The sequence below is a fragment of the Ambystoma mexicanum genome, chromosome 4q, assembly GCF_040938575.1.
Source record: "Ambystoma mexicanum isolate Mex_15411 chromosome 4q, UKY_AmexF1_1, whole genome shotgun sequence".
NCBI classification, from domain to species: Eukaryota; Metazoa; Chordata; class Amphibia; order Caudata; family Ambystomatidae; genus Ambystoma; species Ambystoma mexicanum.
The window spans coordinates 1,258,978,761-1,259,005,089 of NC_090928.1; the positions used below are offsets into that span (position 1 = coordinate 1,258,978,761).

The 26,329-nt window shown below is 46.0% G+C and overlaps 1 protein-coding gene across 1 annotated transcript in view; it reads left to right on the forward strand.

Moving 5' to 3' along the window:
* AARS2 (alanyl-tRNA synthetase 2, mitochondrial) overlaps positions 1-26,122 on the forward strand; it is a 413,869-nt gene extending 387,747 nt beyond the window's left edge. The window contains exons 21-22 of the mRNA XM_069608864.1: positions 19,692-19,802; positions 24,985-26,122. Of these exons, the coding sequence (XP_069464965.1) occupies positions 19,692-19,802; positions 24,985-25,149 (276 nt within the window). The 3' untranslated portion in view covers positions 25,150-26,122. The remainder of the gene's footprint in view (positions 1-19,691; positions 19,803-24,984) is intronic.
* Positions 26,123-26,329: the final 207 nt, after the last annotated feature.

The window sequence follows — 26,329 nt, forward strand, 5'->3', positions numbered from 1 at the left end:
GGGACGATCTATCTATCTATCTATCTATCTATCTATCTATCTATCTATCTATCTATCTATCTATCTATCTATCTATCTATCTATCTATCTATCTATCTATCCTGATTTTTATGTAGCGTCCTATCACCCATAGGCCTCAGAGCACTCACAACAAAAACAGAAACAACATGGAACACAGGACTGCAAAAAGAAAGAAGTAGAGATTCTATTAGACTTCTCCTTCATGAAACAAGTGCGTCTTAAGCAGTTTCCAGTTTCTTAAAGATGGTAAGAGACGTGCTGTTTTTTATGGGCGATGGCATAGCATTCCAAATCATCGAAGCCCAGTTTGTACCACCAACTGTTTCCAAAGTTTTACGTGGTTGTTGCAGATTTTTTTTCTCCATTAGATCGTAGAGTTCTTTGGACCGGAGCCTTAGTTAATCTCTTGGTGAGATAATTAGGAGTGATGTCTGTCTGACATTTAAAGGTCATAACAGAGCATTAAAATTTTATACGCTGTTGAACTGGTAGCCTGTGAAGTTTTTTTCTAGTTCCTGATGTTTTTTCCCGGCCGGCTCAAGCCCCAGACAGCTCTAACTGCACCATTCTGAATGTTCTGCAATCTTTTGATGTTACCCTTAGAGGTACCCATCAAAAGGCTATATCAGTAGTCCAGTCTGGAATTAATTATAGCTCCTGCAATCAGTACTAGATTTTGCTGTGATAGATAAGGTTGAATTTGCCATATAAGATTGATGTAGAAGGCGCATGTGGATTTTAAGTAGGAGACCTGTCTCTTATACGAGAGATGTGAGTCCATAGAAATGCCCAAGGTCTTAACATGTTTTGATACTTCAATTAAACTGTTATTTATCTTGATTTTTTTGTATTGTTGATTTAGTTTGCCTGTTTTTTGAGGTGTGCCAAGAATTAGGAGTTCTGTTTTTGCCTCATTGAGAGCAAGAGAATTGTTTGCCATCCACTTTTGGATGGCATTGAACACTTTAATTCTTTGCACATCCTTTTCATAGGAGCCTGACGATTCAAAGACCAGCTGGATATCATCAGTGTCATTTGTGAATTGAACACCCATATTTTCAAGCATATCTCATAGGAGTTTTGAGAAAATATTAAAAAGCAGAGTTGACATGCATGGACCCTGCGGTACACCACAGGTCAGCAGTGTTTTAAGGAGCCGAAATAACCTTTCACAACTGCGGCCGTCCTTGGACCTAAGAAAGATTTAAACCAGTTTATTGCTAGAGGGGAACATCTGCCAATTGATTTCAATCTCTCAGCCAAGAGATCGCGATCTATAAGATCAAATGCTGAGGAAAGATCAAGTAACATAAGTAGGACAGTGTTTCCTTTCTCAACAAACTAGCAATGTTGGCCTGGAGATCCAGAAGCGCGGTCTCTGTTCCATGTTTGGCCCTATAGCCGGATTGCTCATTAGCCAAGAGTTCGTTGATATCTATGAACTTCTGGTATTGTATGTAGTGGAAGTTTCACACCCACTGGTGTTGGCTCTAAAATGGTGGACCAAAGAGAACATGTTAAAAGGAAAACCTTTTGTCAACCCGCCAAATCACCTAACCGTCACAACAGGTTGGGGCACCCATTGCCTTCACCTCATGGCTCAGGGGTCATGGTTTTTCCCACTAAGGAACCAGCACATAAAAGTACTGGAACTCTTAGCTTTACACAGGGCACAGCACACTTGAAAATATCATCTAAAGGGGAAGAACATTCTGATTGCAACAAACAGTCCAACATCCATGTTTTACATCAACAAACGGGGCAGAATACTCTCCCCAAAGCTGGCCAAAGTAGCTCAGGGGATTTTAGAAGTGGTGTCTTCAAGGTTCAATACACTGCAGTGCTCAAAATATTCCAGAGGAACACAACTGTCGAGCGGATAGTCTTAGCAGAGCATAAGCACTAGAGCACGAGTGGGAGATAAACACAAACCTACTCAAATGCTTTTTCACTCAGTCAGGTCAACCAACAAAAGACCTTTTTGCCACTGCAGAGAATACAAAATGCCCAGGTTACGCCTCCAGGTACCCACAGAAGTAATCCCTGGGGTATGCACAATGGTTCAATTGGTCACGGAGATGTGTGTATGCCCCTCCTATTGAGGCAATGCATAATTCCTCCTTAAAGTACCTCACTTATAAGGTAGCCCTCCTGGTAGCCATCACTACCATTCGCAGAATGAGTGAGATCAAGATTTATCAGTAACTGAGCCATTTCTCGCAGTGCATAAAAGCAAAGTTGTCCTAAGAACACACCCACATTTTCCACCAAGATACATGCCAATTAATCAATAGAAATACCAGCGTTGAACTCCGGGAATGAGCTCTTCATACACTTGATGTACGCAGAGCAGTTGTATACTACCTTAATAAGACAAAGCAACTGGCGAAAACTGATCAGTTCTTTGTATCACCGGCAGCCGGAAGTGAGGGGGACCCCATCTCAAAGGCTATTATTTCCAGATGCAGCATAATGTGTATTCAACAGTGTTCTAGACTCTCAAGAGCAAAACACTTCCTTTCACACCCAGGACACATTGTACACCCAGTACAGGAGCTACATTGCCCTTCATCGCTAATGTGCCACTGGAAGCTATTTGTAAAGCAGCAACATGGCATTCAGTACACATTTTCACACACTGTTGTGTTGGCACACAGGAAAAAATGATTCACAGGTGTGACAGGCAGTATTAAAACATTTGTTTCTTGATGTGCCTTCAATTAACCCTTGCGTGCTAGTCTATGCAAAGCATGTGAGTCTAAGCAGATCCACAAGCCTCAGAAGACGAACATTACCTTGTAGTAATCTTTCTGTTGTTTGTATCTGCTTAGATTCACATGTGTCCACCCATCCTCCCCACTAAGAGAGTTGAACGTATCACAAAGCAGGACGGGTGATGATGTTTATTCAATATTTTTTTTATTACAGATATATTTTAGGAAATAATTAATTTTGGAGCCTTATTTTTAGCTAACACACATTTGGCGCACACACACAGTCCACTATAGATGTCATGTATCCTCGGGACTGAAAAATAACAACCGGAGGACCTCAATGCATGAAGTATCATGGGTACTGTACATGTAACATCGGGGATAGTATTATGGGAACACCCCATCGACGTCCTGTTTTCAAAATTGAAAAAGAAATATTGTGATACTCTGCACCAACCACTAGATATCGGCCTGGGCTAAGCATGTGAATCTAAGCAGATACAAGCAATAGAAAGACGATTACAGGAAGGTAATGTTTGTCATATATATATTACTGGAGTTGACATCTATGTATGTTGTGATTGAGACTGAGTATCTATATTAGCAGTATTATGCATATTATACCTTTTATTGGTAGTATCTGTCTACCCAGAGCTATGACAATGCATAGTTGAGGACAAATAGTGCTGTATTCGAAAACAAGACTAAAGGAAGGTCTGGCCCACTTCTCTTTTCGCCAGTAAACTCCTCTTTCCTCATTACTTTGTACAAACTCTCTATTAACTCTTTGTATGGGTCTCTTGTTATCGAAATAGCTTGGGATTCACATGAGTTTTACTTCTACAGGCTTTTGTTTCCTCCTAGTTCCTCCTAGCTTTAGGAAACATAATTTAACATATCTGTTCTCTTTTAGACAAACATGCATGCTCTCATGGGTTTGATAAATGTATGTAGCGTGATATATGGACAATGCTTGTATGAAGTCAGCATTTACCTGGCACCTTCATATGAAATCAAAAACTCTGCTTTGGTTCTAACATTGAGTGATTGGCTTAATTTATCTTGTAGGTCACTGTTCCTTCCTTGTTATAAATGTCACAAACGTGTATTTAGACACATGTGCGCTGGTTCTAGGTGCTACTTAGCTAGTTCAGCTAACGCGTTTTTGTTTTTAGCTTAGCTCTTGCTTATAATGCTTAAGTAAATCCTTAATAATGTAAAATTAAAACTTTGCATAATATAGGAAATACAAAGGTTAGTGATTAATGTGCCTTCTGACACTGTTAAAAAAATAAATAAATCCCTGAATATTTATTTTCATCACCTGTGTTTTCAGCATTCTGCCAGCATGTTTCAGCCTTCCCTGCCTCATATCTTGCATGTGTCATCCGTTCTCCTTCCTCCTGCCATGGTTTGCAACCATGAACCACATAAATACACTTTCGGACGACTTCTGGATTTAGATGTGAGAATAAAATGGCAGCATCCATTGGGGTCTGAGGTCGGTCCTGCTTCTCTATTGTTCTACATCCATAAGAGGGGATCCTTTCAAGGAGGCGGGAGGGGGGGGGGGGCTATGCAGAGTTTTAGAATAGTAGACTGGGTCCCAAAAGAAGTATGTTCTGTGCTTACCCATGCCACACAGTGCACATATTTCTGAGGCTTGTGGATCTACTTAAAATCATGTGCTTTGCATAGACCGACATCTAGTGGTAGGTGCAGAGTATTGCATGACTTTTCAAAGTTCGAAAGGGGACGTTGACTGGGTGTGTTTGTAATACTATCCCTAGTGTGTACTGTACCCATAGTCCATCACACATCAAGCTCCCTCAGATTGCTTTTTTCCACCATAGTGGTTGGTCGCTTTATGTGGAGCAGGGCTTAAATCGAGGGTACACGCGGGGGACGGAGTCCAACCACTTTTTTCAGAGGGTGGACTCAGTTCCCCCCCGAACCCCAGCTAAAATGAGAGACGTTGCATGTCCTTTTTGAATTTATACATTAAAGGCAACCAGTGGGATCGAACCACAGTCATCAGGTCTACAGGCCGGATACTTCATCACTGCACTATTTAACCTAATGAAACATAACACACAACTGAAGATAAAATGTCCCATTTCGGAACTGCAAGTCTCAGAGAAAACATTTGCATTGGTTGCTGAAGTTTAAAACATGCACAGCTTTTAACGTTTTCAAAAACACTATTAGAAGAAAATATCCTCTCTTGGTTTTGTGTGGGTGTTGATTTTATGAAGGGAAAATGCCATTCGTCCTGTGCAATTTGGGTGGTTCTGCAAAGCCAATTTAATGTAATGTGAATATTTCACCTTGGTATGCTAACTTCTGGCGACATCACATCCCATTGCATTTGCTGATGAGTCCCCCCACTTTAATTTTTAGGACTTGACCCCTGCCACTTAATCTTGACTACTTATAAATATTTGATCATTTTCTGTCCTCGACGGTTGCTTCTTTGACGAAAATCTCAACGGATGCCTTTGCCTGCAGAAAAACTCAGTGAACTTATCGACTCCCGGCTGTGGCCTAAACTAAGCTTTGTATGAAACAAGGTTGACCAATTGCGCTACACCCTAACTATTTGAGGATACAAGTACTTCATTTGCAGTTTCCCCAAAAACTCAATACTTGTTGCTTTTTGTGCAATTATTTTTTCCTGAGTTGTTGCCAACACGTGTTTCCACCTATACGTTCAGGTCTTCTTCAGGGCAATACTTAGTACAAACTTGTCATTGAGTATGCCAGCTTGGACCCAATTCAAGTTTCTTCACAGTCAACATTAGTCAAAAGGTACTTAGTGAAATCGTCAAAGGGATCTCAACCTGCTTAACTCCATTGTGTAGACATTCGCTCCAGGTAAAAATGGAATTAGACAAATTCTCAATTATTCCGATTTCATCAGTCAAATCTCAATGCATGGATAACCTTGTATCTTTAGCCTCAAGGTCTCGGTGCACACGAAAAACAGACAGACTAACAAACAAAGCAGGCTAGATAGGCGAGTCAGGGGTGGAGAATAGGCTGGTAGGGAGGGGCGAAGTGAAGAGGTGTGTTTTTACAGCTTTTTCTAATTGGAAAGGCATGATATTTTGCTTATACTTTGTGGAAGCTGATTACAAAGTAGGGCGCACACACATTGAAGCTTGTGCCACAGAAGCTTTTGAGTTTGTTGCAGAATGACACTCTTTTTAATGCCACCTGAACGTAAGTTTCTAAGTTCAGGGGGCTTTTCAATGCGCATTTTGAGATAATCTGGAGCCTTGCCTGAGATGCACTTGTGGGTGAGGGTGAGGACCTTGTGTGTAATGCGATGACAGACCGGAAGCCAGTGTAACGATCTTCTGGCTTCAGTAGTGTGTTCTCTACTGTTTTTTCTAGAAACAGCTCTAACGGCCCCGTTCTGTGCAACCTGGAGTATTCTAATGTTACTTTTGGTAGCACCGATCAACAAACAATAGTCGATACAGGTATTCACAAGAGCAGATGCGACGACTGCAAGGTTCACAGTGGTAACCTCTGCAGTCACTGATGTGACATAAGAGTTTACTTACGTACGTGCAGTATGCCTTCACCTGCAAGACGTTGTGGTGGCTAAGATAAGGCCCAGTCTCAGGTCCTCCCTCACCCCTCCTCGGCCAGCCTCAGTTTGAAGCTAATAAGGAGATCAAACATAGACTGGTGGTAAATGAAGCTTCTTGTATCATATAACAAATACACAGGGAACACAGCATACAAGTGTTCAGGCAGTCGGCACATGGAGCTCTTTCGGGCCTCCATCCCCCCTAGAGTGCCGATTTATATAGCATATCATAGGCAAACACAAATATGTTTCAGTACTTTCACAATGGGGGTGTTATTTGGCACGATATTGTAGACATTTGGCAAGAACTGTCTAGATCTCACTTGTGACCTTGTGACGCAGCCCTGCAGGGACATCATGTTGTATTATGAATAAGCGGCATTTGCAGTTATCTCCCATATATGGCTCTAGTGCTACACTTGTAGAGAATAAGCGCAAGAGAAGGTCTGACGTGTCCTCTGCCCTAGGAGGGGTTTGGGCCTGTCCGGGGTGCTGCGTGTAGAGGAAGCAGAAGGAGGTGACATGGGGTGTCTGAACTGAGGCCTAACTGTATGGGAGGGCCAAATGTAGCATATAATAGCATAGCATTGCATAACACGGCATAGCCTTGCATAGCATAGCATTGCATAACACAGCATAGCATAACAAGCATAGCATTGCATAACATAGCATAGTAATCCTAGCATGATATGATATGGCATTTATAACGCGCCTAAACGCAAGTGTTTCAAAGCGCGATGAGGCATGTGAGGGGAACAGAGGGAAGACAGCGATAACGATCTTACTAGGCCAGGTGACATTGAGATTGTGCAAGTGCAGGGGTAGGGTGAAAGTGCGGGGGGAGGGATATGGTGGAGTGGAATACATAGGATCAACAGTAAAATAAATAAGATATGATATGATATGATATGGCATTTATAACACGCCTATACACAAGTGTTTCAAGGCGCGACGAGGCAGGGGGGCGGACAAAGGGAGACAGACAACGATCCTACTAGGCCAGGTGTCATTCAGATCACGCAAGTGCTTGGGAAGGGGAAAAGGGAAAAGTGCGAGGGTGCATGGAGAGGGGAAAGTGCAATACATGGGATAGAAGGATAAGAATAAAAAAAAGGCTAGCTAGTGGCAAGTGCAAGGTAAGTGCAGGCATAAGTGCAGGTAGGGGGGCTGTAGGGATACAGAAACAGTCTCCAAGTGCAGGGTTGCCAGGGAGGCAGTGCAGGTGAGCAACTGGCAAGGCCGGGCCTGTGAGCAGAGAGGGAGGCCATGTAACCAGTGCAGCTTCAGACATGAATCAGTAGGGGAGAGGAAGAGAGAAAGCAGAAGCAAAGAGGAAGGTTTTGAGGTGCTTCCGGAACCAGAGATGGTTCTCCTCAAGTTTCAGGGAGGCAAGAAGGCTGTTCCAGAGGGAGGCCCCTGCCGAAGAGAGAGATCTACCACCAACTCGTTGCTTGGAGAAGCGACTGACCCTGAGGGAGTTGGAGGCGGATGAGCGAAGAGCTCGGGAAGGAAGATATTTAGGAAGAGTGAGTTGAAGGTATTTCGGCCCCAGCTCCCAGACGGCCTTGTGGACAAAGAGGAAGGTCTTGAGGTGCTTCCGGAACCGGAGATGGTTCTCCTCAAGTTTCAGGGAGGCTGTTCCAGAGGGAGGCCCCAGCTGAAGAAAGCATAACATTGCATAGTATTCCTAGCATAGCATTGCATGACATAGCATAGTAATCCTGCCACATCAACGTGCTTCTGCATGTTAAGCCCGGAATCCAGAAGAACTCAGAGCGTCTTGACTTGATGACTAATATGGATGGAACAGTTTGTAATTCTAATATGGCTGTATCTGATGTCTAACTTTTTTAACCGATTGGCTGAGCGAACAAACTTCAGCTCGCTTTTTTCATTATTTAAAGCGAGGGAATTTACAGTCATCCATCTTTGGATCAGTTTGTAGACATCATTCACCTTGGCTGTGTCGCGGTAATGATTGCCAGACAGATCAAACACAAGCTACGTATCATCAGCGTAATTTGTGTATTTTATGTCTGTACCATCAAGCAAGTCAAACTGAGGACTTATGTAGATGTTAAAAAGAGTAGGCGAAAAGCATGCGCCTTGTGGGACGCTGCATGCTAAGGTCTCAGGATGTGATTTAAATCCTCCAGTGGTAACACTAGCTAATCTACAGCCAAGAAAAGATGACATTAATAAAGCCGCCCAGCCTCTCCAAAAGCACGGAGTGGTGCACCAAGTCGAAAGCTGCTGAAAGATCCAATCTTGCCCCTTTCAGCGATTTCGACCAGATTTAATGTGTCTGTGAGATTTAATATATCAGTCTCAGTCCCATGCATGGCACGAAAGCCAGACTGGTGGACACCCAGTACGTTATCTTCAGTGATGTGCTTTTGTATTTGGAGATACACAACCCTATCAATGACCTTTAGTAGAAAGGGAACAGTCGTAATGGGGCGGTAATTCACTATGGCTTTGGGGTCAAGTGTTATCTTCTAAAGGACTGGAGTGATGCAGACTTTTTCAAGACAAGCGGGGACCACTGTTTGAGCAAAGGAGGAGTTGATAATGTTCAAGACTAGTGGTGCAAGGCATTGAATGCCATCCTTGGCAATGGAGCCAGAGCAGATATCGCCGGGCCAAAAAGTGGGTTTCAGTCCAGGGATGATGTCAAGCAGGGCATCATTAGTAATAGGACTGAGAGAGAAAGGGAAGATGGAAGCAGAAGAGTTGATGTTGCCATTAGTAGATGAATCTTAATTAACTGGGGTAGGCCTGTCGTGGTTAGCGAGGTCTAGGCATCCAGCATTGATGACATTCTTGTGAGATTTAATCTTAGTAGAAAAGCCATCTTGAATTCTTGTACACGAAGTGTCACTCAGTTGCATTGCCGCATGAGGAGTTGTTTTACCCTCCAGTTCTTTAAGAATTAGGAAGAGTTCTTATCCGATTTTACCTTGTATATTCGAGAATTAAAGCTATCCTTTTTTGTGGCCAAGGTGGCATGTTTGTACTCCAAGGCAGTGTCTTTATAGTTAGCATGAGTCGCAGGACGAGGATCTTTCCTGCAAGACCTCTCGTGCAGCCTCTTATTTCTTCTACAATGGAGAATGTCTATGGAAAACCATGATTTATTACATGCATAGTTACCTGCTAGACTCAGTGTTAGTCTTTAAGTCCCTTAGAGTTCATCTAGAAGCACATTTCTCAAAGTAAAGCATCTTGTCGAAGGTTTCAGTAACTAAAGCCTTTATGGAAGGGGTTAAATGATTACACCTCCCAATTACAAATTCAACTCCTGGCTGGACCTTGAATATTGTACTTAACCAAACTCATGGGTCACCCTTTTGAGACAATGCACAAAGCCAGTTGTAAGCATCTCACAAGACTGCGTTTCGTGTGGTTATATTTTTGAGGAAAACCTCCCTTTAGTTGCTACAGCCTCCTGTTTTACCCTAAAAGCAGCCATTGGAAGAGGCTATAGAAACTTCAGACTCTTACCTTGCAGCCGAACAGCTACACTTGTCTCAACACTTTCTCAAAGGCGCACGCACAAGGCACATAACCTGCAGGTTGTGAAGAGAGTCAGGTGAGGTGGGCAGGTATTTTTTTTCCGTGGAGAGGAAATGTAGGAAAATCCAAACAGCCTCAGCAGCATCAGGACACCGCCAAACAGCTACACTTGTCCCAACACTTGCTCAACATTTTCTTCTGGCTACTACTTCTATTAGAAGAGTTAATGAAGGGCAAGCCTTCTCAGTTCAAGACCATTTCTATTTATTTCACAGGGACAAGGTGTTTCTGCGAAAACCACAGAGACATTTCTCACCAAAATGTATCTCAAAGTTCCATGGTAACCAATCCATTGAACTTCTGGCTTTCTCCCAAAGTCATACTAGTTCAGCTGAGAAATGCCTTCATACACTAGATGTTAGAAGGGCTGTCCTGTATTATCTAACCAAAACAAAACCACTAAGAAAAATAGACCCGTTTTTTGTGTCCATAGCTACCGGAAGAGAAGGTGACTGTCTCTAAGTCAGCTATTTCTAAAGGATTGTGAAATGCATTCAGTTATGTTATTCTCTAGCCAAGAAAACTTTACCTTTCAAGCCTAGAGCAATTTGAGGCACAGGGGCTGCTCTAGCATTTCTTGCAAATGTACCTTTAGATGCCATTTATAAAGCAGCTACTTAGAGCTCAATTCATACTTTCACTCAACACTACTACTTAAATACTCATTCAAAGCAAGATTCACAAGTGGGACAAGCAGTGTTAAGACGTCTTTTTGCTGCTGTACCTTATAACAACCCACCACCTTCTCCAGGTACTGCTCACTAGTGTATGCAAAGCATGTGATTGTAAGCAGATCCACAAGCCTCAAAAGGAATACCTTACTTACAGTAATCATATTTCTGATGCTTGTATCTGCTTAGATTCACATGTGCCCACCCTTGCTCCCATCTTGGAGTTGAAGGTACATAGACATCTTACACCTTTCTTTTCTTCTTTGTACTCTTTGTTCTCACACATACACTTCATCAGTGGCGTAACACAAAATGTGTGGGCCCCCCTGCGAGCCATGCTGAGGGGGGCCCCCCCACAACTCAGCAACAAATCACAGGTCGCGCCACACTCTGGGCCCGCCTAGATTGTCACGCTTGCGCAATATACACAAACATGCTGCTGAAGGGGTATGCCGCACACTGCACTAGGAGAAAGATATAAATATGTATTTTAATGCAATATACAGCACACTTTCTGAGGAAAAATTGCCTATAAAGCCACAGCGTTTGCAATTGTTTTGTAGGGTAACACCAATCCAATACATGTAAGTCACCAACAGTGCACAGGAACATTAATGCTTTGCTATTAAAAATGCCATGCCACAATGAAAACATGTCCAACTGGCTGCACAATGTAGACCAGTGTAGTAGACACATAATAACATTACAGTAAAGCATGCCAGGCCACATTTAGACATACCTAGACTGGATGCACCAAAATGCCAGTCAAAGCAATGACAATCATCAAGAAGAAAGCACACATTAAAGCCTACGTCTCCGCCGCCTCTACCAACATGGCCGAACTCTTTAAAATCTGCAAGGAACTGGTCAATCCTGTTGCGGTCTCTACCACTTCTGTTCCCTCCAAGGCCCTCTGTGCGGCTCTGGCCTCTCACTTGTCCGCAAAATCTCAAGACATCCTGTCCTCTATCTCCTCTTCCACTCCCTCTTCCTCTCTCGGCCCCCTTTGGCCGTCTCTACCTCTCCCCCTCCTTTTTCCTCTTTCACTCTGACAACACCTGACGAGGTTTCTAGACAAGTCTGAACTATGAAAGCGTTGTCCAAACAGGTGCTCCCCTGCTCCTCCTAAACCATCAGGGACCATATTGACACCCTCGCTCCAGCTTTGGCCGATTTTTGTAATCACTCTTTAGCCACTGGAACGTTCCCCTCTCCCCTTAAGAACTCCCTTGTGCACCCACTCCTCAAGAAGCCATCTGCTGATCCTACCTGCCCGGCAAACTGTTGCCCAATCTCCATCACCCCTTTCTTGGGCAAACTCTTGGAAAAGCTTACCATCTCCCAGCTTACTCTCCACACGGAATCTGTTGGTTGTCTCCATGACCATCAGCCTGGCTTCAGAGATGCCAGAGGCATGGAAACTGCTCTCCTGAACACCCATGAAGATCTGCTCTCGAACCTTGATTCCAGCATTCCTTCTGTTCTCATCCTACTTCTTTCCTCTGCTTTCTACACAGTCAACAACGCCATCCTGATCAATCGACTCAGTGAGAACCTGGGCATCACAGATCAGGCCCTGGAGTGACTGACCTCCTTCCTCTTGGACTGCCCCCCCCCCTCCCAGGTCCAACCTAGTTCCAATCTCTCTGCCACCTCTCTCTACCTGTGGCGTTCCCCAGGGATCTATACTCTCACTCTGGTTTTTCAACCGCTACTTGGCCCCTTTGGCCCACCTGATCTCGACCTTCTCCTCTAACTTTCAGTGTTATGCGGGTGACTAAGCTTTCCTTCAGGCTCCCCTCAGCCTCCTCTCCTCTCTCGCTCATTCCTGACTGTCTATCTGTGATTCAGGATTGGTGCGCCTCCAACAATCTCTGCCTTAATGCCAGTAAGACGGAGATCCTTCTCATTGGGACCCTGGCACCAGTTTTTCCTCTCACTCTGGCCGTCCGCCTTGGGCCCTCTTCCTTCACCTTCATTTGAGGCAAACAACCTTGGTGTCATCTTCTATGCCACTCTCTCTTTCTATCCTCACATCTCAGATGTCACCAAGATGTTCCACTACCAGCTGCTCCTCCTCAAAGGGACTCTTCCCTTTCTCACTTTCCACTAGAAGCTCACTGTCTCCTGAGCCCTGGTTCTCTCTAGGCTGGACTACTGCAACAGCCTCTTTCTCATTCTGCCTTCCTCTACTCTCCGTCATCTGCAACTAATCCAGAACAGGACTGCAAGACTTATCCTTGGCCTCAAGCCCAGTGATCATGTCTCTCCAGCCCTGAATTCTCTCCATTGGTTCCCGGTGGCTGCAAGGATCAAGTTCAAGACCCTTTGCATTGTCCACAAGGCTTACTGGGGCCGGGGCCCGTACTACATCCAACGCTCTCTTCCAAAATACCTTCCCTCTCGAGCCCTTCGCTCAGCTACCTCCGACTCTCTAAGGGTTAGACGCTTCTCCAGGCAGAGACTGGGGGTAGATCTCACTCCTCTGCTGGTGCCTCCCTTCTGGAAAGGCCTCCCTGCCCCTTCAAACTTGAGCCTGACCATCTGATGTTTCGGAAGCAGCTCAAAGCTTTCCTTTTCTCCTCTGCTTTCTCTCTCTACCTCCCCTGTAGACCTACCTGTCTGCTGTACCGACCCGTTGCTTGGATACCCTCAGAGTCTCTCTGAGTCCAGGCTCTTTCTTGATCGGTCACCCTTGCACTGTCTCCGTGCCTACCATGCACTTAGGGGCTGTAACTGTAACCCTGCAGCCCCTTGTTTACCTTGCACTACCCACAGCCGCGCTGCCCTGGCTGCACTTACTCAGAAAATTGCAGCACTGTTTTCCCCTCCCCCTTGCACTTCCCCCCTCCCTCGTTCTCACAATGACACAAGGTCTAGTGAGATTGTTTGTCTTGTCCTCCCTCTTTCTTCCCTCGCTTGTCTTGTCGCACATAGAAACACTTGTGAAAAGGTGCGTTATAAATGACTTTTATCATATCATTTTATCACAGATGCCTAGAAAAATATACAATGCCGCAGTAAGAAATGGCTAGACTGACAGCACCAACATGCCTCTCTAGCCACTAATACCACATATCATGCCTGCTTAGCCTGGACATGGACAACCATTATGATTTATCGCACAATCCCGCCCCCCCACACATCCCTTCTCCCTCCCACCCTCTACCCCAACCTCCAAAATCAGCTCCTTAGCCAAGAATTACCTCCATGTCCCTCTTCCTTGTCCCAGAGCTTACGTTTGAGGCTCCTTGCCTCACAGGGAAGTACTGGGATAAGGAAGAGTGGGACTAGAAGTAATTAAGAGTACATGTAGCTAAGTCAGGCATTACATCCATGTCCCTCTACCTCATCCCAGCACTTGCGTATAAGCCAGAGTACACATGTACTGTCTCATACACAAGTACTGGGACGAGGAAGAATAGAGCTAGGAGTAATTAAGGCATTAAACACAAGTAGTGGCTCAACACCATTGAGTTGACTGGGCTTCAGCACTCTCCCCCACTGACATTTTGGGCTATGTTGATTCGGCCTGGCTGACCTTCAGAGCAGTTGCCGGACAGAACAGGACACAGATGTTAAACAGCACCTGGGTTTTGCTGTTAATAAGGGCCCAGCAATTACCCATGTAAAGCATTTCACTGCTAGTACCTGCATTAAAATGCCAAATTTTGTAGGCAATTGAAATCGTGATGTGGGTCTAGTACTTGCATGCCAGGGGAGTGATTGGAAGGGTAGAGAGGGAATAGGAGACTTAAAGTAGAGAGTTAACTGCTTGTAACATTGAAGCTGCACTAGAATAGTCTCATTAAATGTGTAAAGAAGTTAGATGCCCCCACACAAATAAGTTTTCCTCTCCCCACCACCTGTGAAGTTAGCGCCTCTCCCAACATTTGAAGGGTTAGCCCCCGAAATGTATGTTTTGTTGTGCCCCTGTACACAAGCACACACACCATATACACACCCAGCCATCCATACATTTAAGTGTGCACTCTTTCACCATACAGGCACACCCAGGCAGACACCCATACATTTAAGTGTGCACCCTTTCAACGTACACACACGCACACCAAGCGACCCATACGTGTGTGCACCCTTTCACCATACACTCACACAGGCAGCCACCTATACATTTAAGTGTGCACCCTTTCACCATACACTCACATACGCACACGTCATGGGGCTGAGGGGAGCCCTATTACTTAAAAAAGAAATTGGGGCTCATTACGGGTTTGGCGGTAACCGTGCCAGTGCTACGGACGGGTTGCCGCCAGACCCATAAAAAATGACTGGCACCCGACTTCCCGGTGCCACTAGGCTCTTCCAAGTCCAGTGGCCGAGAAGTCAGGTGCTGGTAATTTCGGTAATCCCCATTCCTGTGGAGTCCCATAGGACTCCATGGGATTAGGGACACGGAATTAGGGATTTACTGTTGTAAATGGTGCCGGTGCTTCTGTGACGAGTCTGCCTATCGGGGCTGCTGTGCCCGGCAGGGTCAGACCTGTCGGGCACAGCGGCCCCAGCAGGTAGACCTGTCATATGCCGGTCCGGAAACAAACGGTGCCGGTAAGATTACCAGCACTGTTGTTTCCAGGCCGGCATGATCAGAATGAGCCCCATTGTTTCTTTTTGAAGTCACTCTAACTTCATTAAGAAATGATTCAGTTAAGGACCGAATGTTAGGAAAGATTTCATAATTTTATGTAATTTTCCCTCCATGTGGCAACCCCCAAACTTTTTGCTGCTGTTTTACACCCTGATCTAGACTTTGCCAGAGAAGCGCAGCCTTCCGCCGCTGTCCCCTGGGCTTTCGCTCAATTCTTAAGGGGAAACTGACATGCCCTTAAGACAGTCAGTACTGGGAGACTTTGTTTCCCTTAGTCCTTTCCTCATGTTACAGTTTTTGTATAACAAGAAAAAAGAGTGCACTGTAACTTACTTTACTGCGCTCTTGGGTCTCTAGTCATTCCCACGGCCCTAGAAACTCTCGCTGGACTTAATATGAACTGTGCAGGTGTGTCACGGACAGGACTGGTGGCAGCTATCGTTTCTCTTGTGTTTTGAACTCTTTTTCGCCATGTTATCCGCACTTACCATGTTTGGCACAAATGAGTGGCCTGGCTCCAATATGGCCATGCCACGAGGTTCTTTGTCCTGTCTTCTGACCGTCTTGCCCTTCACCTTCCCCAAGTCGAGCCGACCCGGGTGAGTCCTTATTTGGTCATGCACTTTCCCGCGAAACCCCAAAGCTTTTGCGGGCTTCTGCATGCCTTGTGTGTGCCTCCAGGATGTGGGCTGGGATGTCTGTTCCCAATACACATCCTGGGTGCCAGAGAGTCTAGAGTGTCCTGAATGCCTGGGACCACTGTGGTCCGTGATAGGTCCACGTATGGTGTGAGTGTTTGTGAGCAGATCTCCCATTGGGTCCTCTCCGTTTTGGCGCGAAGGGAACTTTGGATAAGAGGAGGCTGAAAACACCACTACCATGTCGATCTCCTGAGTTCACACCGAACAAGGGATAAGGAGCAAAGTATCCTGCAACAAGAAGCTGCGCCGAGGAACCGCTGGTGACCCGCTGAATGTTTGGAACCCTGAGCCGCTGTCGTCCTGCGAGACCCCTCTGCATCTGATCGTCCTAGAAAGTCTGCGAAGGCGCTTCGACCCATTGGAATAGTGGGATCAACTATTCCCGGCACCTTCATCAAACCCTGCAAGTAAGCCTCTTCGGAAGTGTCCCTGGGCCAACCAGTGGGCTGACCAGCGGGCTGACCAGCTTACGCAGGATGCTTTGCTCTGTCACCGCTGCCATTTCGGGGAAGCCCTCAAAATTTGGTCTACTGCTTGCTCTGCTTCCACGGCACCCTCACACTGTAATTCGTACACTTGGCATTCCCAGGTCTGAAGTGAGATGAGTGCGCCCGGACCAGAGTAAACACAGTTGTCGACTCTGCATCCTGCTACACACAATCTACACGGTGTCGAGATGTCCTGATCATCTTAGCTGAACCTGCCAGCAATGTGAACTGAACTGTAGAAGTCTGGGTCTGCCTGCGTCGGGGACCGGTGAGTAGTCCATACCCCAACCGGTGGCCCCTCACGCAGGAGCCCGTTTCTTTTCTACTGCTGTTGCGAAATAGCGACTCTATCCGCACTCTCACCCTGCCTCTACCCACAAGTGGAGGCCTTGCTTGAGTAGTGTGGACTTGTTCTGCATCGCTTCATTCACCTTCCTGAGACCCTTGAAGAGACCCTACTTTATCCATTGGCACCAGTGCGTGCAGGTACTTTTGAGCATAAGGCTCCTCTCTTCGTAGGGCTCGGACTTCCTCCAGTTAGGTGTATTTCTGATGTCGAACTGGGTCTAATGATTACTTGCACTGCCTGTTTTCATCCACATCTAAGTGGTCTACATATTACGTGCTCATAACTCCTTAGACCCCTCAGTCTTGTATATATATTGTATTGATTGTGATGTGTATTATTGTGATTATTGTGATTCTTTGCTATGGTCGATGTTACAAAGGCCTTGTAATAAATGTGTCTATATTTTTAATATAACACCTGTCTGGAGTAATTTGTAAGTATCCTTGCTTTGTGTGCTCATTGAGGTCTTTCAGTCACCCTCAACCCTCTTGAGACTTAGTCTTGACCGCCGCCATCACTACCCTGATTGGTCTGGCTTGTCCAGAGGTTACCCTGTTCCAAGAAACTAGGCTGGCCTTTCTGAACTTCTGCCCCTCCAGGTCAGAGTTCAGAAATCCATCTTAACACTGAACCATAACGGAAATCATTTCTTTATGAAGGCAGAGTGACTTCAAAAAATAATAGTTTATTTTTGAAGTCATAGGGCTCCCCACCACCCCATGACATTGAGCCCTCCAGTCTAGGGTCTTCCATGTCATGGGTTAGGGGAGCCCTCAGCCTTAAAAAAGAACGTTTCTTTTTGTAGTCACCCTGCCTTTATAAAGAAATGATTTCTGTTACAGAAATCATTTCTTTATTAATGCAGAGTGAATTCAAAACGAAACTTTTTTTTTTCAAGTGGGCCCCCTCCCAGGACATGTCCTGGCAGGGGCCCCCGCACCGTGGGAGTTGTGGGGGCTCCTGTTAAGCCAGTGCACTCATGCTCCCTCATGTCAGAAGTAAAATGTTAAGGACCATGGGTACAGTACACGCCCCAATAGGGATAGTATTACACGCACTCCCAGTCGACATCACTTTTCGTACTTAATGTATGCCAAATATAGGATGGGCCTCAGCCCAAGTGTGATGGTAATGGTAGAATATGGTATTTCAAACAGCACAACCTTTTAATATACCACCTAATTATGAGTTGGGATTGCATGGGTTACTTCCTGGAAGAGAGTACTGCGCGGGGTAAACCTGGGTTACCCCATGCAGTAGATTCTGTGTAAACGGATGCGGTTTATCTCCTCATGCTATGGGGTTTTAAGAATCCTGCATTTTTACTGTTAGCCACCATACTCCTAACAATGCCCTACACATGTTCTCATTGTTGCACTTCAATATTATTAGTTTGTGAAGTACCTCCATGGCTTGACTATTGGTGAACCCTCAATTGTTGATGCACTGATGCGAAACTAAAATGTTAGTGCAAATTAAGCAGTCAATCTGAAAACAATGGAATAATATATTACTACTATATATCACTACTATAAATTCAAAAGTATAGAACGAATTGTGTTTCTGCAGCGCATCCTCATAAAAGCAGATGGTGCTTGACTTAAGTAACTAAAAGGTGTTCACTGGGAAGCTTTGAATTAATAATAGCCCTTGGCAGTTGCCCTGGGCAGTCTACCACCCACCCACCCATCCTTTCTTTGTCCGCTGTGAGATTACAGCATGGGAATAAAACATATGCAAATCAGATTTAGGTCCACCCCAAAAAGGGAAGGTTAGCTGAACTGCTGGGCCGCATTTCTTCTACACCGGACTCCAGGAGACCCTGGGCATTTTTTGCCCTAGACTGATATCATCAGTGAAATGTAGCTTGGCACTATAGGCATGGTGGGTTTGGGACCCACAGCTGGTTATGCCCATTCCATCATAACAGTTTAGTGCAACCTAACATGGAGCTCTGCACAGAGGTGTTCCTAGTCGTTATGATTAATTGAGAGCTTTCAAGCCATCTTTTCTTTGATGTTTGCAGTGCGACCTCGTAAGTACTCACAGTGCCCAAGGAATCAAGCTGCATCTCGGTGTCGGGCCCAATAAGGTGGCTGCTTGTGTTCCAGTGCACTGCTCTGATAGGTGGCAGGACCAAGACAGATTTGCATATTGCGGGAGACCTGTTTTAGTGCAGGTGAGCTAAAATAAAGTGTTTCCCATTGGTCATTGATTCATGTTTATCATAGATAACAATATTCTTGGCCCAGCACAAGTTTTCTTTCATTTCAAGAAAAGCACAGCTGGCCGCCAACACAGTCTTTAAGCAGCTCCTTCTGGAAGTCAGTGGCCTGATCCTGCTGGACTCATTCAAGAGAGCCGACACTGTCCGCAGCCAGCTTTGTGTTACATTGTTAGTGGGGGCATTCAGCCAGGACCTGAGCTAGCTATGCTTCTGGCCCTCAAACTGAGGACAAGCTGTCCTCATGCCTCCACTTACCTTGCTTTCTTCTTAGCCGAGTTGCACAAAGGCTACCTCCCTCTGTGAGGAGCCATAATCCCTTTCATGCTTTGCCTACACTTATGTGCCAGCCAGAAGCCCACCCCGAGGGACTGAATGGCACTCCTCTGAGGGTGGAAGTGGTTCCACATTATTGTTGGACGCCCTACCACTCCATCCACAGTGATCCATAGCCTTTATATGCCCCACATATTGCATTCTACTGAGCATGTCAAGCCTTTTCTGCCAATTGTGTGGCATTTTGCTATTGCTTCATACTGTTGTGTAATGATCAGGTGTTGTATTTTGTACGATGTTGACCTCTGCCTATTCCTTGGTGCAGTGCATAAGTTCTGGGGTACGCCTGGAAGCTGGGGTTCTTGGGGACTCATGGAGAAGCCTGTTGGCCGGTTAGACCCCTTGGGGGTGCTGCATCGTCGCATGTCCACTCCAGGATCTGCTAATCGTGCCTTTCTTCTCCCCAGGCACTGATGAAGGTGGTGAACCAGGTGTGTGAGAGAGTGCCCTCTGCATCAGTCATGCTGCTCAGCCAGCAGGATTCTGGGAAGGTCTTTTGTGCCTGCCAGGTGTCAAAGGTAATGTGGTATTGACGTTGTGTACTGTTTAACAGTTAAAACATTAAAAACCAAATGTGAGAAAAGCCAGCCACAAGATATATACAGACCCTCTAGGGCAGTGGTCCTCAACCTGCAGCTCTCCAGATGGTTTGAACTAGTAATCCCATGATCCCTCACCACATTGACAATGTGGGCAAGTGATCAAGGGAGCTGTAGTCCAAAACATAGGGAGAGCCCTGCTCTAGGGAACTGCATGGTGTGCTGTGGACAGAGTGAAGTCAATATGGAGATCATTTCAAGCGCTAGGACTCTGAAGGCTGATCCCAAAGTAAGTGGGTCTTCTTTCTAGATTCCTAACTCTGAATAGTATCTGAGTGCTGATTGCAAACTCTGGACACATCTTCCGAGGTAGAACATGGGTGGGTTCACAGAACAGACTGGCAGTGGCCCCCCAGTTTCCTGAGATCATTTCATTCTCCAATGCTGATTATCTGGGATTCCTATTGGGGGTAAATAGCTTTCCGGTATGGGTTACAAGGCACGCTGGAATTATTTATATAGTGCTTAAGGGTTTGGCCAAATGACCTCTAGCGCAGACTATGTCCACTTCTAGCGAGAGTCCTCAGACACAGGAGGGTGCGGTAGATGGTTCGAGAGGCCTGATCATCACCTGGGCCAGGCTTCCGGGAACATGCTTGGAGAGGGGTGCGCTCATCTCGTTTTTTTTTTTTTCAGTATTCACATTTTTCTCAATTGGAGTAATACTTCATTTTGTGCTAGTGGTTTCTATTTTGGTTTAAGTGACACCTGTTGGAGTAACATGTGTTGCTATGGCATACGGTATCTGGCTTTAGTGTACGAGGACACATCCACCATAATGATGTCATGGCCACTCCTTATGCAGCCTTCGTCACTGCCCTTTGCTGAAAGGTGGGAGAGGATGTATTTCGATAATCGTGTTGGTGCAGTTGAACCACGGATGGTTCTCTTCTGTTCACAATTCAGAACAGTTTGAAGTGCAGACAAGTCTTAGTAAGCATGCATTCATCATGCCAGGAATGGGGGGACATTGGAGTCCCCAAAATCAAACGGTACAAGAAGAAATGGGAGATTTACAAGTCTTAAATAATGCTCTCATTGAATGCACTTCTCTGACACCGAGCATGCCCTTCACGTGTTGGCTGGTGTTTCAGCCTTGTATTATGGTCATCAGGCCGTCACATTTGGGACCTCTGAAGCAGCATCATAGTAAACGAATAATACTATTTACATAGGTCTTTACATAGAACATGCTTACATACTATTGTTACTACCTAACCGAAATGTGTACTCCTTTGTCGACCTCGGTTCTTCTGCACTGATAGCGGTTAGTCTTTGCATGGTTTGCTCAGTTGCAAAGCTCCCATCTCACCGCTGTTCTCTCTGTGTCCCAGTTTACTGGTTAGTCTTTGCTTGGTTTGCTCAGTTGCAAAGCTCCCATCTCACCCCTGTTCTCTCTGTGTCCCAGTCTTCTGGTTAGTCTTTGCTTGGTTTGCTCAGTTGCAAAGCTCCCATCTCACCCCTGTTCGCTCTGTGTCCCAGTCTTCTGGTTAGTCTTTGCTTGGTTTGCTCAGTTGCATAGCTCCCATCTCACCCCTGTTCTCTCTGTGTCCCAGTCTTCTGGTTAGTCTTTGCTTGGTTTGCTCAGTTGCAAAGCTCCCATCTCACCCCTGTTCGCTCTGTGTCCCAGTCTTCTGGTTAGTCTTTGCTTGGTTTGCTCAGTTGCAAACCTCCCATCTCACCCCTGTTCTCTCTGTGTCCCAGTCTTCTGGTTAGTCTTTGCTTGGTTTGCTCAGTTGCAAAGCTCCCATCTCACCCCTGTTCTCTCTGTGTCCCAGTCTTCTGGTTAGTATTTGCTTGGTTTGCTCAGTTGCAAAGCTCCCATCTCACCCCTGTTCTCTCTGTGTCCCAGTCTTCTGGTTAGTCTTTGCTTGGTTTGCTCAGTTTCAAAGCTCCCATCTCACCCTGTTCTCTCTGTGTTCCAGTCTTCTGGTTAGTCTTTGCTTGGTTTGCACAGTTGCAAAGCTCCCATCTCATCCCTGTTCTCTCTGTGTCCCAGTGTTCTGGTTAGTCTTTGCTTGGTTTGCTCAGTTGCAAAGCTCCCATCTCACCCCTGTTCTCTCTGTGTCCCAGTCTTCTGGTTAGTCTTCGCTTAATTTGCTCAGTTGCAAAGCTCCCATCTCACCCCTGTTCTCTCTGTGTCCCAGTCGTCTGGTTAGTCTTTGCTTGGTTTGCTCAGTTGCAAAGCTCCCATCTCATCCCTGTTCTCTCTGTGTCCCAGTCTCCTGGTTAGTCTTTGCTTAATTTGCTCAGTTGCAAAGCTCCCATCTCACCCCTGTTCTCTCTGTGTCCCAGTCTCCTGGTTAGTCTTTGCTTGGTTTGCTCAGTTGCAAAGCTCCCATCTCATCCCTGTTCTCTCTGTGTTCCAGTCTTCTGGTTAGTCTTTGCTTGGTTTGCTCAGTTGCAAAGCTCCCATCTCACCCCTGTTCTCTCTGTGTCCCCAGTCTTCTGGTTAGTCTTTGCATGGTTTGCTCAGTTGCAAAGCTCCCATATCACCCCTGTTCTCTCTGTGCCCCAGTCTTCTGGTTAGTCTTTGCTTGGTTTGCTCAGTTTCAAAGCTCCCATCTCACCCCTGTTCTCTCTGTGTCCCAGTCTTCTGGTTAGTCTTTGCTTGGTTTGCTCAGTTGCAAAGCTCCCATATCACCCCTGTTCTCTGTCCCAGTCTTCTGGTTAGCCCTTGCTTGGTTTGCTCAGTTGCAAAGCTCCCTTCTCACCCCTGTTCTCTCTGTGTCCCAGTCTTCTGGTTAGCATTTGCTTGGTTCGCTCAGTTGCAAAGCTCCCATCTCACCCCTGTTCTCTCTGTGTCCCAGTCTTCTGGTTAGTCTTTGCTTGGTTTGCTCAGTTGCAAAGCTCCCATCTCACCCCTGTTCGCTCTGTGTCCCAGTCTTCTGGTTAGTCTTTGCTTGGTTTGCTCAGTTGCAAACCTCCCATCTCACCCCTGTTCTCTCTGTGTCCCAGTCTTCTGGTTAGTCTTTGCTTGGTTTGCTCCGTTGCAAAGCTCCCATCTCACCCCTGTTCTCTCTGTGTCCCAGTCTTCTGGTTAGTCTTTGCTTGGTTTGCTCAGTTGCAAAGCTCCCATCTCACCCCTGTTCGCTCTGTGTCCCAGTCTTCTGGTTAGTCTTTGCTTGGTTTGCTCAGTTGCAAACCTCCCATCGCACCCTTGTTCTCTCTGTGTCCCAGTCTTCTGGTTAGTCTTTGCTTGGTTTGCTCAGTTGCAAAGCTCCCATCTCACCCCTGTTCTGTCTGTGTCCCAGTCTTCTGGTTAGTCTTTGCTTGGTTTGCTCAATTGCAAAGCTTCCATCTCACCTCTGTTCTCTCTGTGTCCCAGTCTTCTGGTTAGTCTTTGCTTGGTTTGCTCAGTTGCAAAGCTCCCATCTCACCCCTGTTCTCTCTGTGTCCCAGCCTTCTGGTTAGTCTTTGTTTGGTTTGCTCAGATGCAAAGCTTCCATCTCACCCCTGTTCACTCTATGTCCCAGTCTTCTGGTTAGTCTTTGCTTGGTTTGCTCAGTTGCAGAGCTCCCATCTCAGGCCCAAATAGACTCACTCAGAGACGAGGGAAAATTAGCTCTCCTCCTCCTTCTAGACCTCTCATCCGCCTTTGATCTGGTGGACTACAAAGTCCTTTGTAATCACTTGGACTCGGCGGCCCACTTCTCAGGGTAGGCTATAGTCTGGATTCAGTCATTCCTTAGTGACAGGACCATGAGGGTGTTCTCCCCCGCAGCGGCAGCAGACCCTATCCCAATCACTTGTGGAGTGCCCCAGGGATCCTGTGTCTCGCCGACACTCTATAACATCTTCACCAAGCCACTCTTTGACGATCTTGATAATCTGGGTATCACCTATACCAACTACGCAGACGATACCCAGATTCTCTTACCACTTACTGGGGATTATGTTGAAGATCTGGCTTTGGTGAATAGAGTCTATAGCATCGTTCAAGCATGGATGGCCAACCATGGCCTATGCTTGAATGATGATAAAACAGAGCTCATCATCCTGGGCACGGCAGCCCGCATTTCCAAACTTAACCAAAACTACTCAGCCTTCATCATCGATGGTAACACTATCAAGGTCGCCAGAGAAGTAAAAACCCTAGGTTTTTACCTTGATTCGACACTATCCTTTAACAAACAGGTGAACTCACTGGCCTCATCCACGGCTTATACATGCAAATTAATACGAGCTGGGAAACCATTCCTTTCAGAGGACAGCTGTCTTATCCTAGCCAGAGCCCTCATTTTATCAAAATTAGACTATTGTAATGCCCTTTACATAGGGACTACTAAACAAATCATCAATAGAATCCAAGTGCTCCAAAACAACGCACTCAGAGCGGCCCTAAGTATCCCTAGAAGAGCACATATTTCAGAAATAAGACGAAAACACAAATGGCTCTCCACCCAAGAAAAAATCAACCTTAAATCTGCTTCCCTTATCCACAAATGCCTAAACAACAAAGCCCCCCGATACCTCTTAGAACGCTTCAATAGAAAAAATCCCACTAGACTTACAAGGACAGTCAGCCCCAACTGCCTCCTAGTGCCCAGATTTAAACTAGCCACTATTGGAGGTTCTAGCTTCCCAGTCAAGGCAGCGCAGTTATGGAACTCCCTACCTCTTGCACTTAGATTTGACCAAACCTTCAACAACTTCAGAAAGGACACCATAAAATGGTTCACTAAGAAAGCGACATAACTATCCACCCCTTGCACGTCCATTTGTATTTCATTTGATACGTAATGTCCTGTTATAATGCTCATTCAGACTTGCTATACTGTTCGCTCGCTATAGTTTTGATTGTTTGGCTGCGCTTTATCTGCACTTGCACTTGCCTTACCCTGCAGACTCAAGAAATGTCCACCATGCTTACCTTGTAACTTGTAACTTATAACTTGTAACGTCTCTAACTAAGCTGTAAACCTCCTTGTCCTCTTGCGCCCTGCTACCTCAGGGTCCGGTGCGCACAATAAATAAATAAATAAATAAACAAACAAACAAACATCCCTGTTCTCTCTGTGTCCCAGTCTTCTGGTTAGTCTTTGCTTGGTTTGCTCAGTTGCAAAGCTCCCATCTCACCCCTGTTCTCTCTGTGTCCCAGTCTTCTGTTCACAGGTTCACTGCAGCCGAATGGGCAATAGAGGTCTGCAGTCAGATGGGCGGAAGCGCCGGGGGCTCCGACATCGTGGCCAAGGGAACTGGGAGCTGCAGCCACCTGGACACAGTAGTGTCTGCCGCCATGGCATGTGCGAAGGTCAAACTCTGAGAGGCTGGTTCATAGCCAGAAGGTAAGAGGAGGACACTTGCATTGGGGGCTGGCCCCCATCGCTGGGTCCTCCACACATTCAGAATCCTGGTCGGCTCTGTCCTTTGGAGGTGCAACAATCGCCCAAGCGCTGGGAGGGTCCAGCACCCTATATCCTCTGCCTCACACCACAGATGCCCTTACAGGACTGGAACATGCCCATCTGTGCACACCATAGAGTGAGTTCCTCATTGGCTGTTCATACTCCAGTCTATGGCAAAGGTGGTCCAACCGTCAGGCAAGAGACGCATGAAGAGCAAGACCCACTGATCATTGTAGCAAGGGGACTATGATGCTCGCACTAGGGGAAGGCCTGACCTGTAACGAGGCTCATATAGGGTTTCAGTGACTGCGTCGTCCTGATGATTACGTCCTCTGCTACTGGACTGGACCACGGAGGATGATGCTCGCACCAGGAAAAGGCCAGACCTGTAACGCAGCCCAGAGAGGGTTTCATTGACTGCGTTGTCCTAATGATTGCGCCCTATGCTACTGAACTCGACCAGGGAGGATGATGCTTGCACCGGAGAAGGCCTGGCCTGTAACGAGGCTCATATAGGGTTTCATTGACTGCGTCGTCCTGAGGATTTTGTCATATGCTACTGAACTTGACCCCGGAGGGTGATGCTCGCACTAGGAGAAGGCCTGATCTGTAACGTGGCTCATAGAGTTTCAGTGGTGCGTTGTCCTAATGATTGCGTCCTATGCTGCTGAACTCAACCACGTGGGGAACAGCTCCACACGCATCGGGTTCAAGATGTTCCTTCTTTTTTCTTAAAAAAAAAAAAGACAAAAGCAACTGAAGTGATGTTTGGAACGCCCTATTTGTATGTAAAAATGCTTGTATCAAGACAGTACGCTACCTAACCCTGAGGGTGAAGGAAATGATAGGTGCTTTATTGTTAAATGCAATAAAATGTTTCCATAAACTCTTTATTTTAGGCACATGGAATCCATTTTTGAAGGTTGTTAGCAAAGATGTAATTCTTGTATAGATCTGAAAACTAGGCTCCTCCTCACTGTCCTCCCCAAAACAGCCAGCTTTAGAAAAAGCTAAAGATTATGGTACTGCCTCATTTTCGTACCTAGTCATCCCCTAATGATTCACAACATGATTGTGCAAACTCAAGTGTGGTTTGGG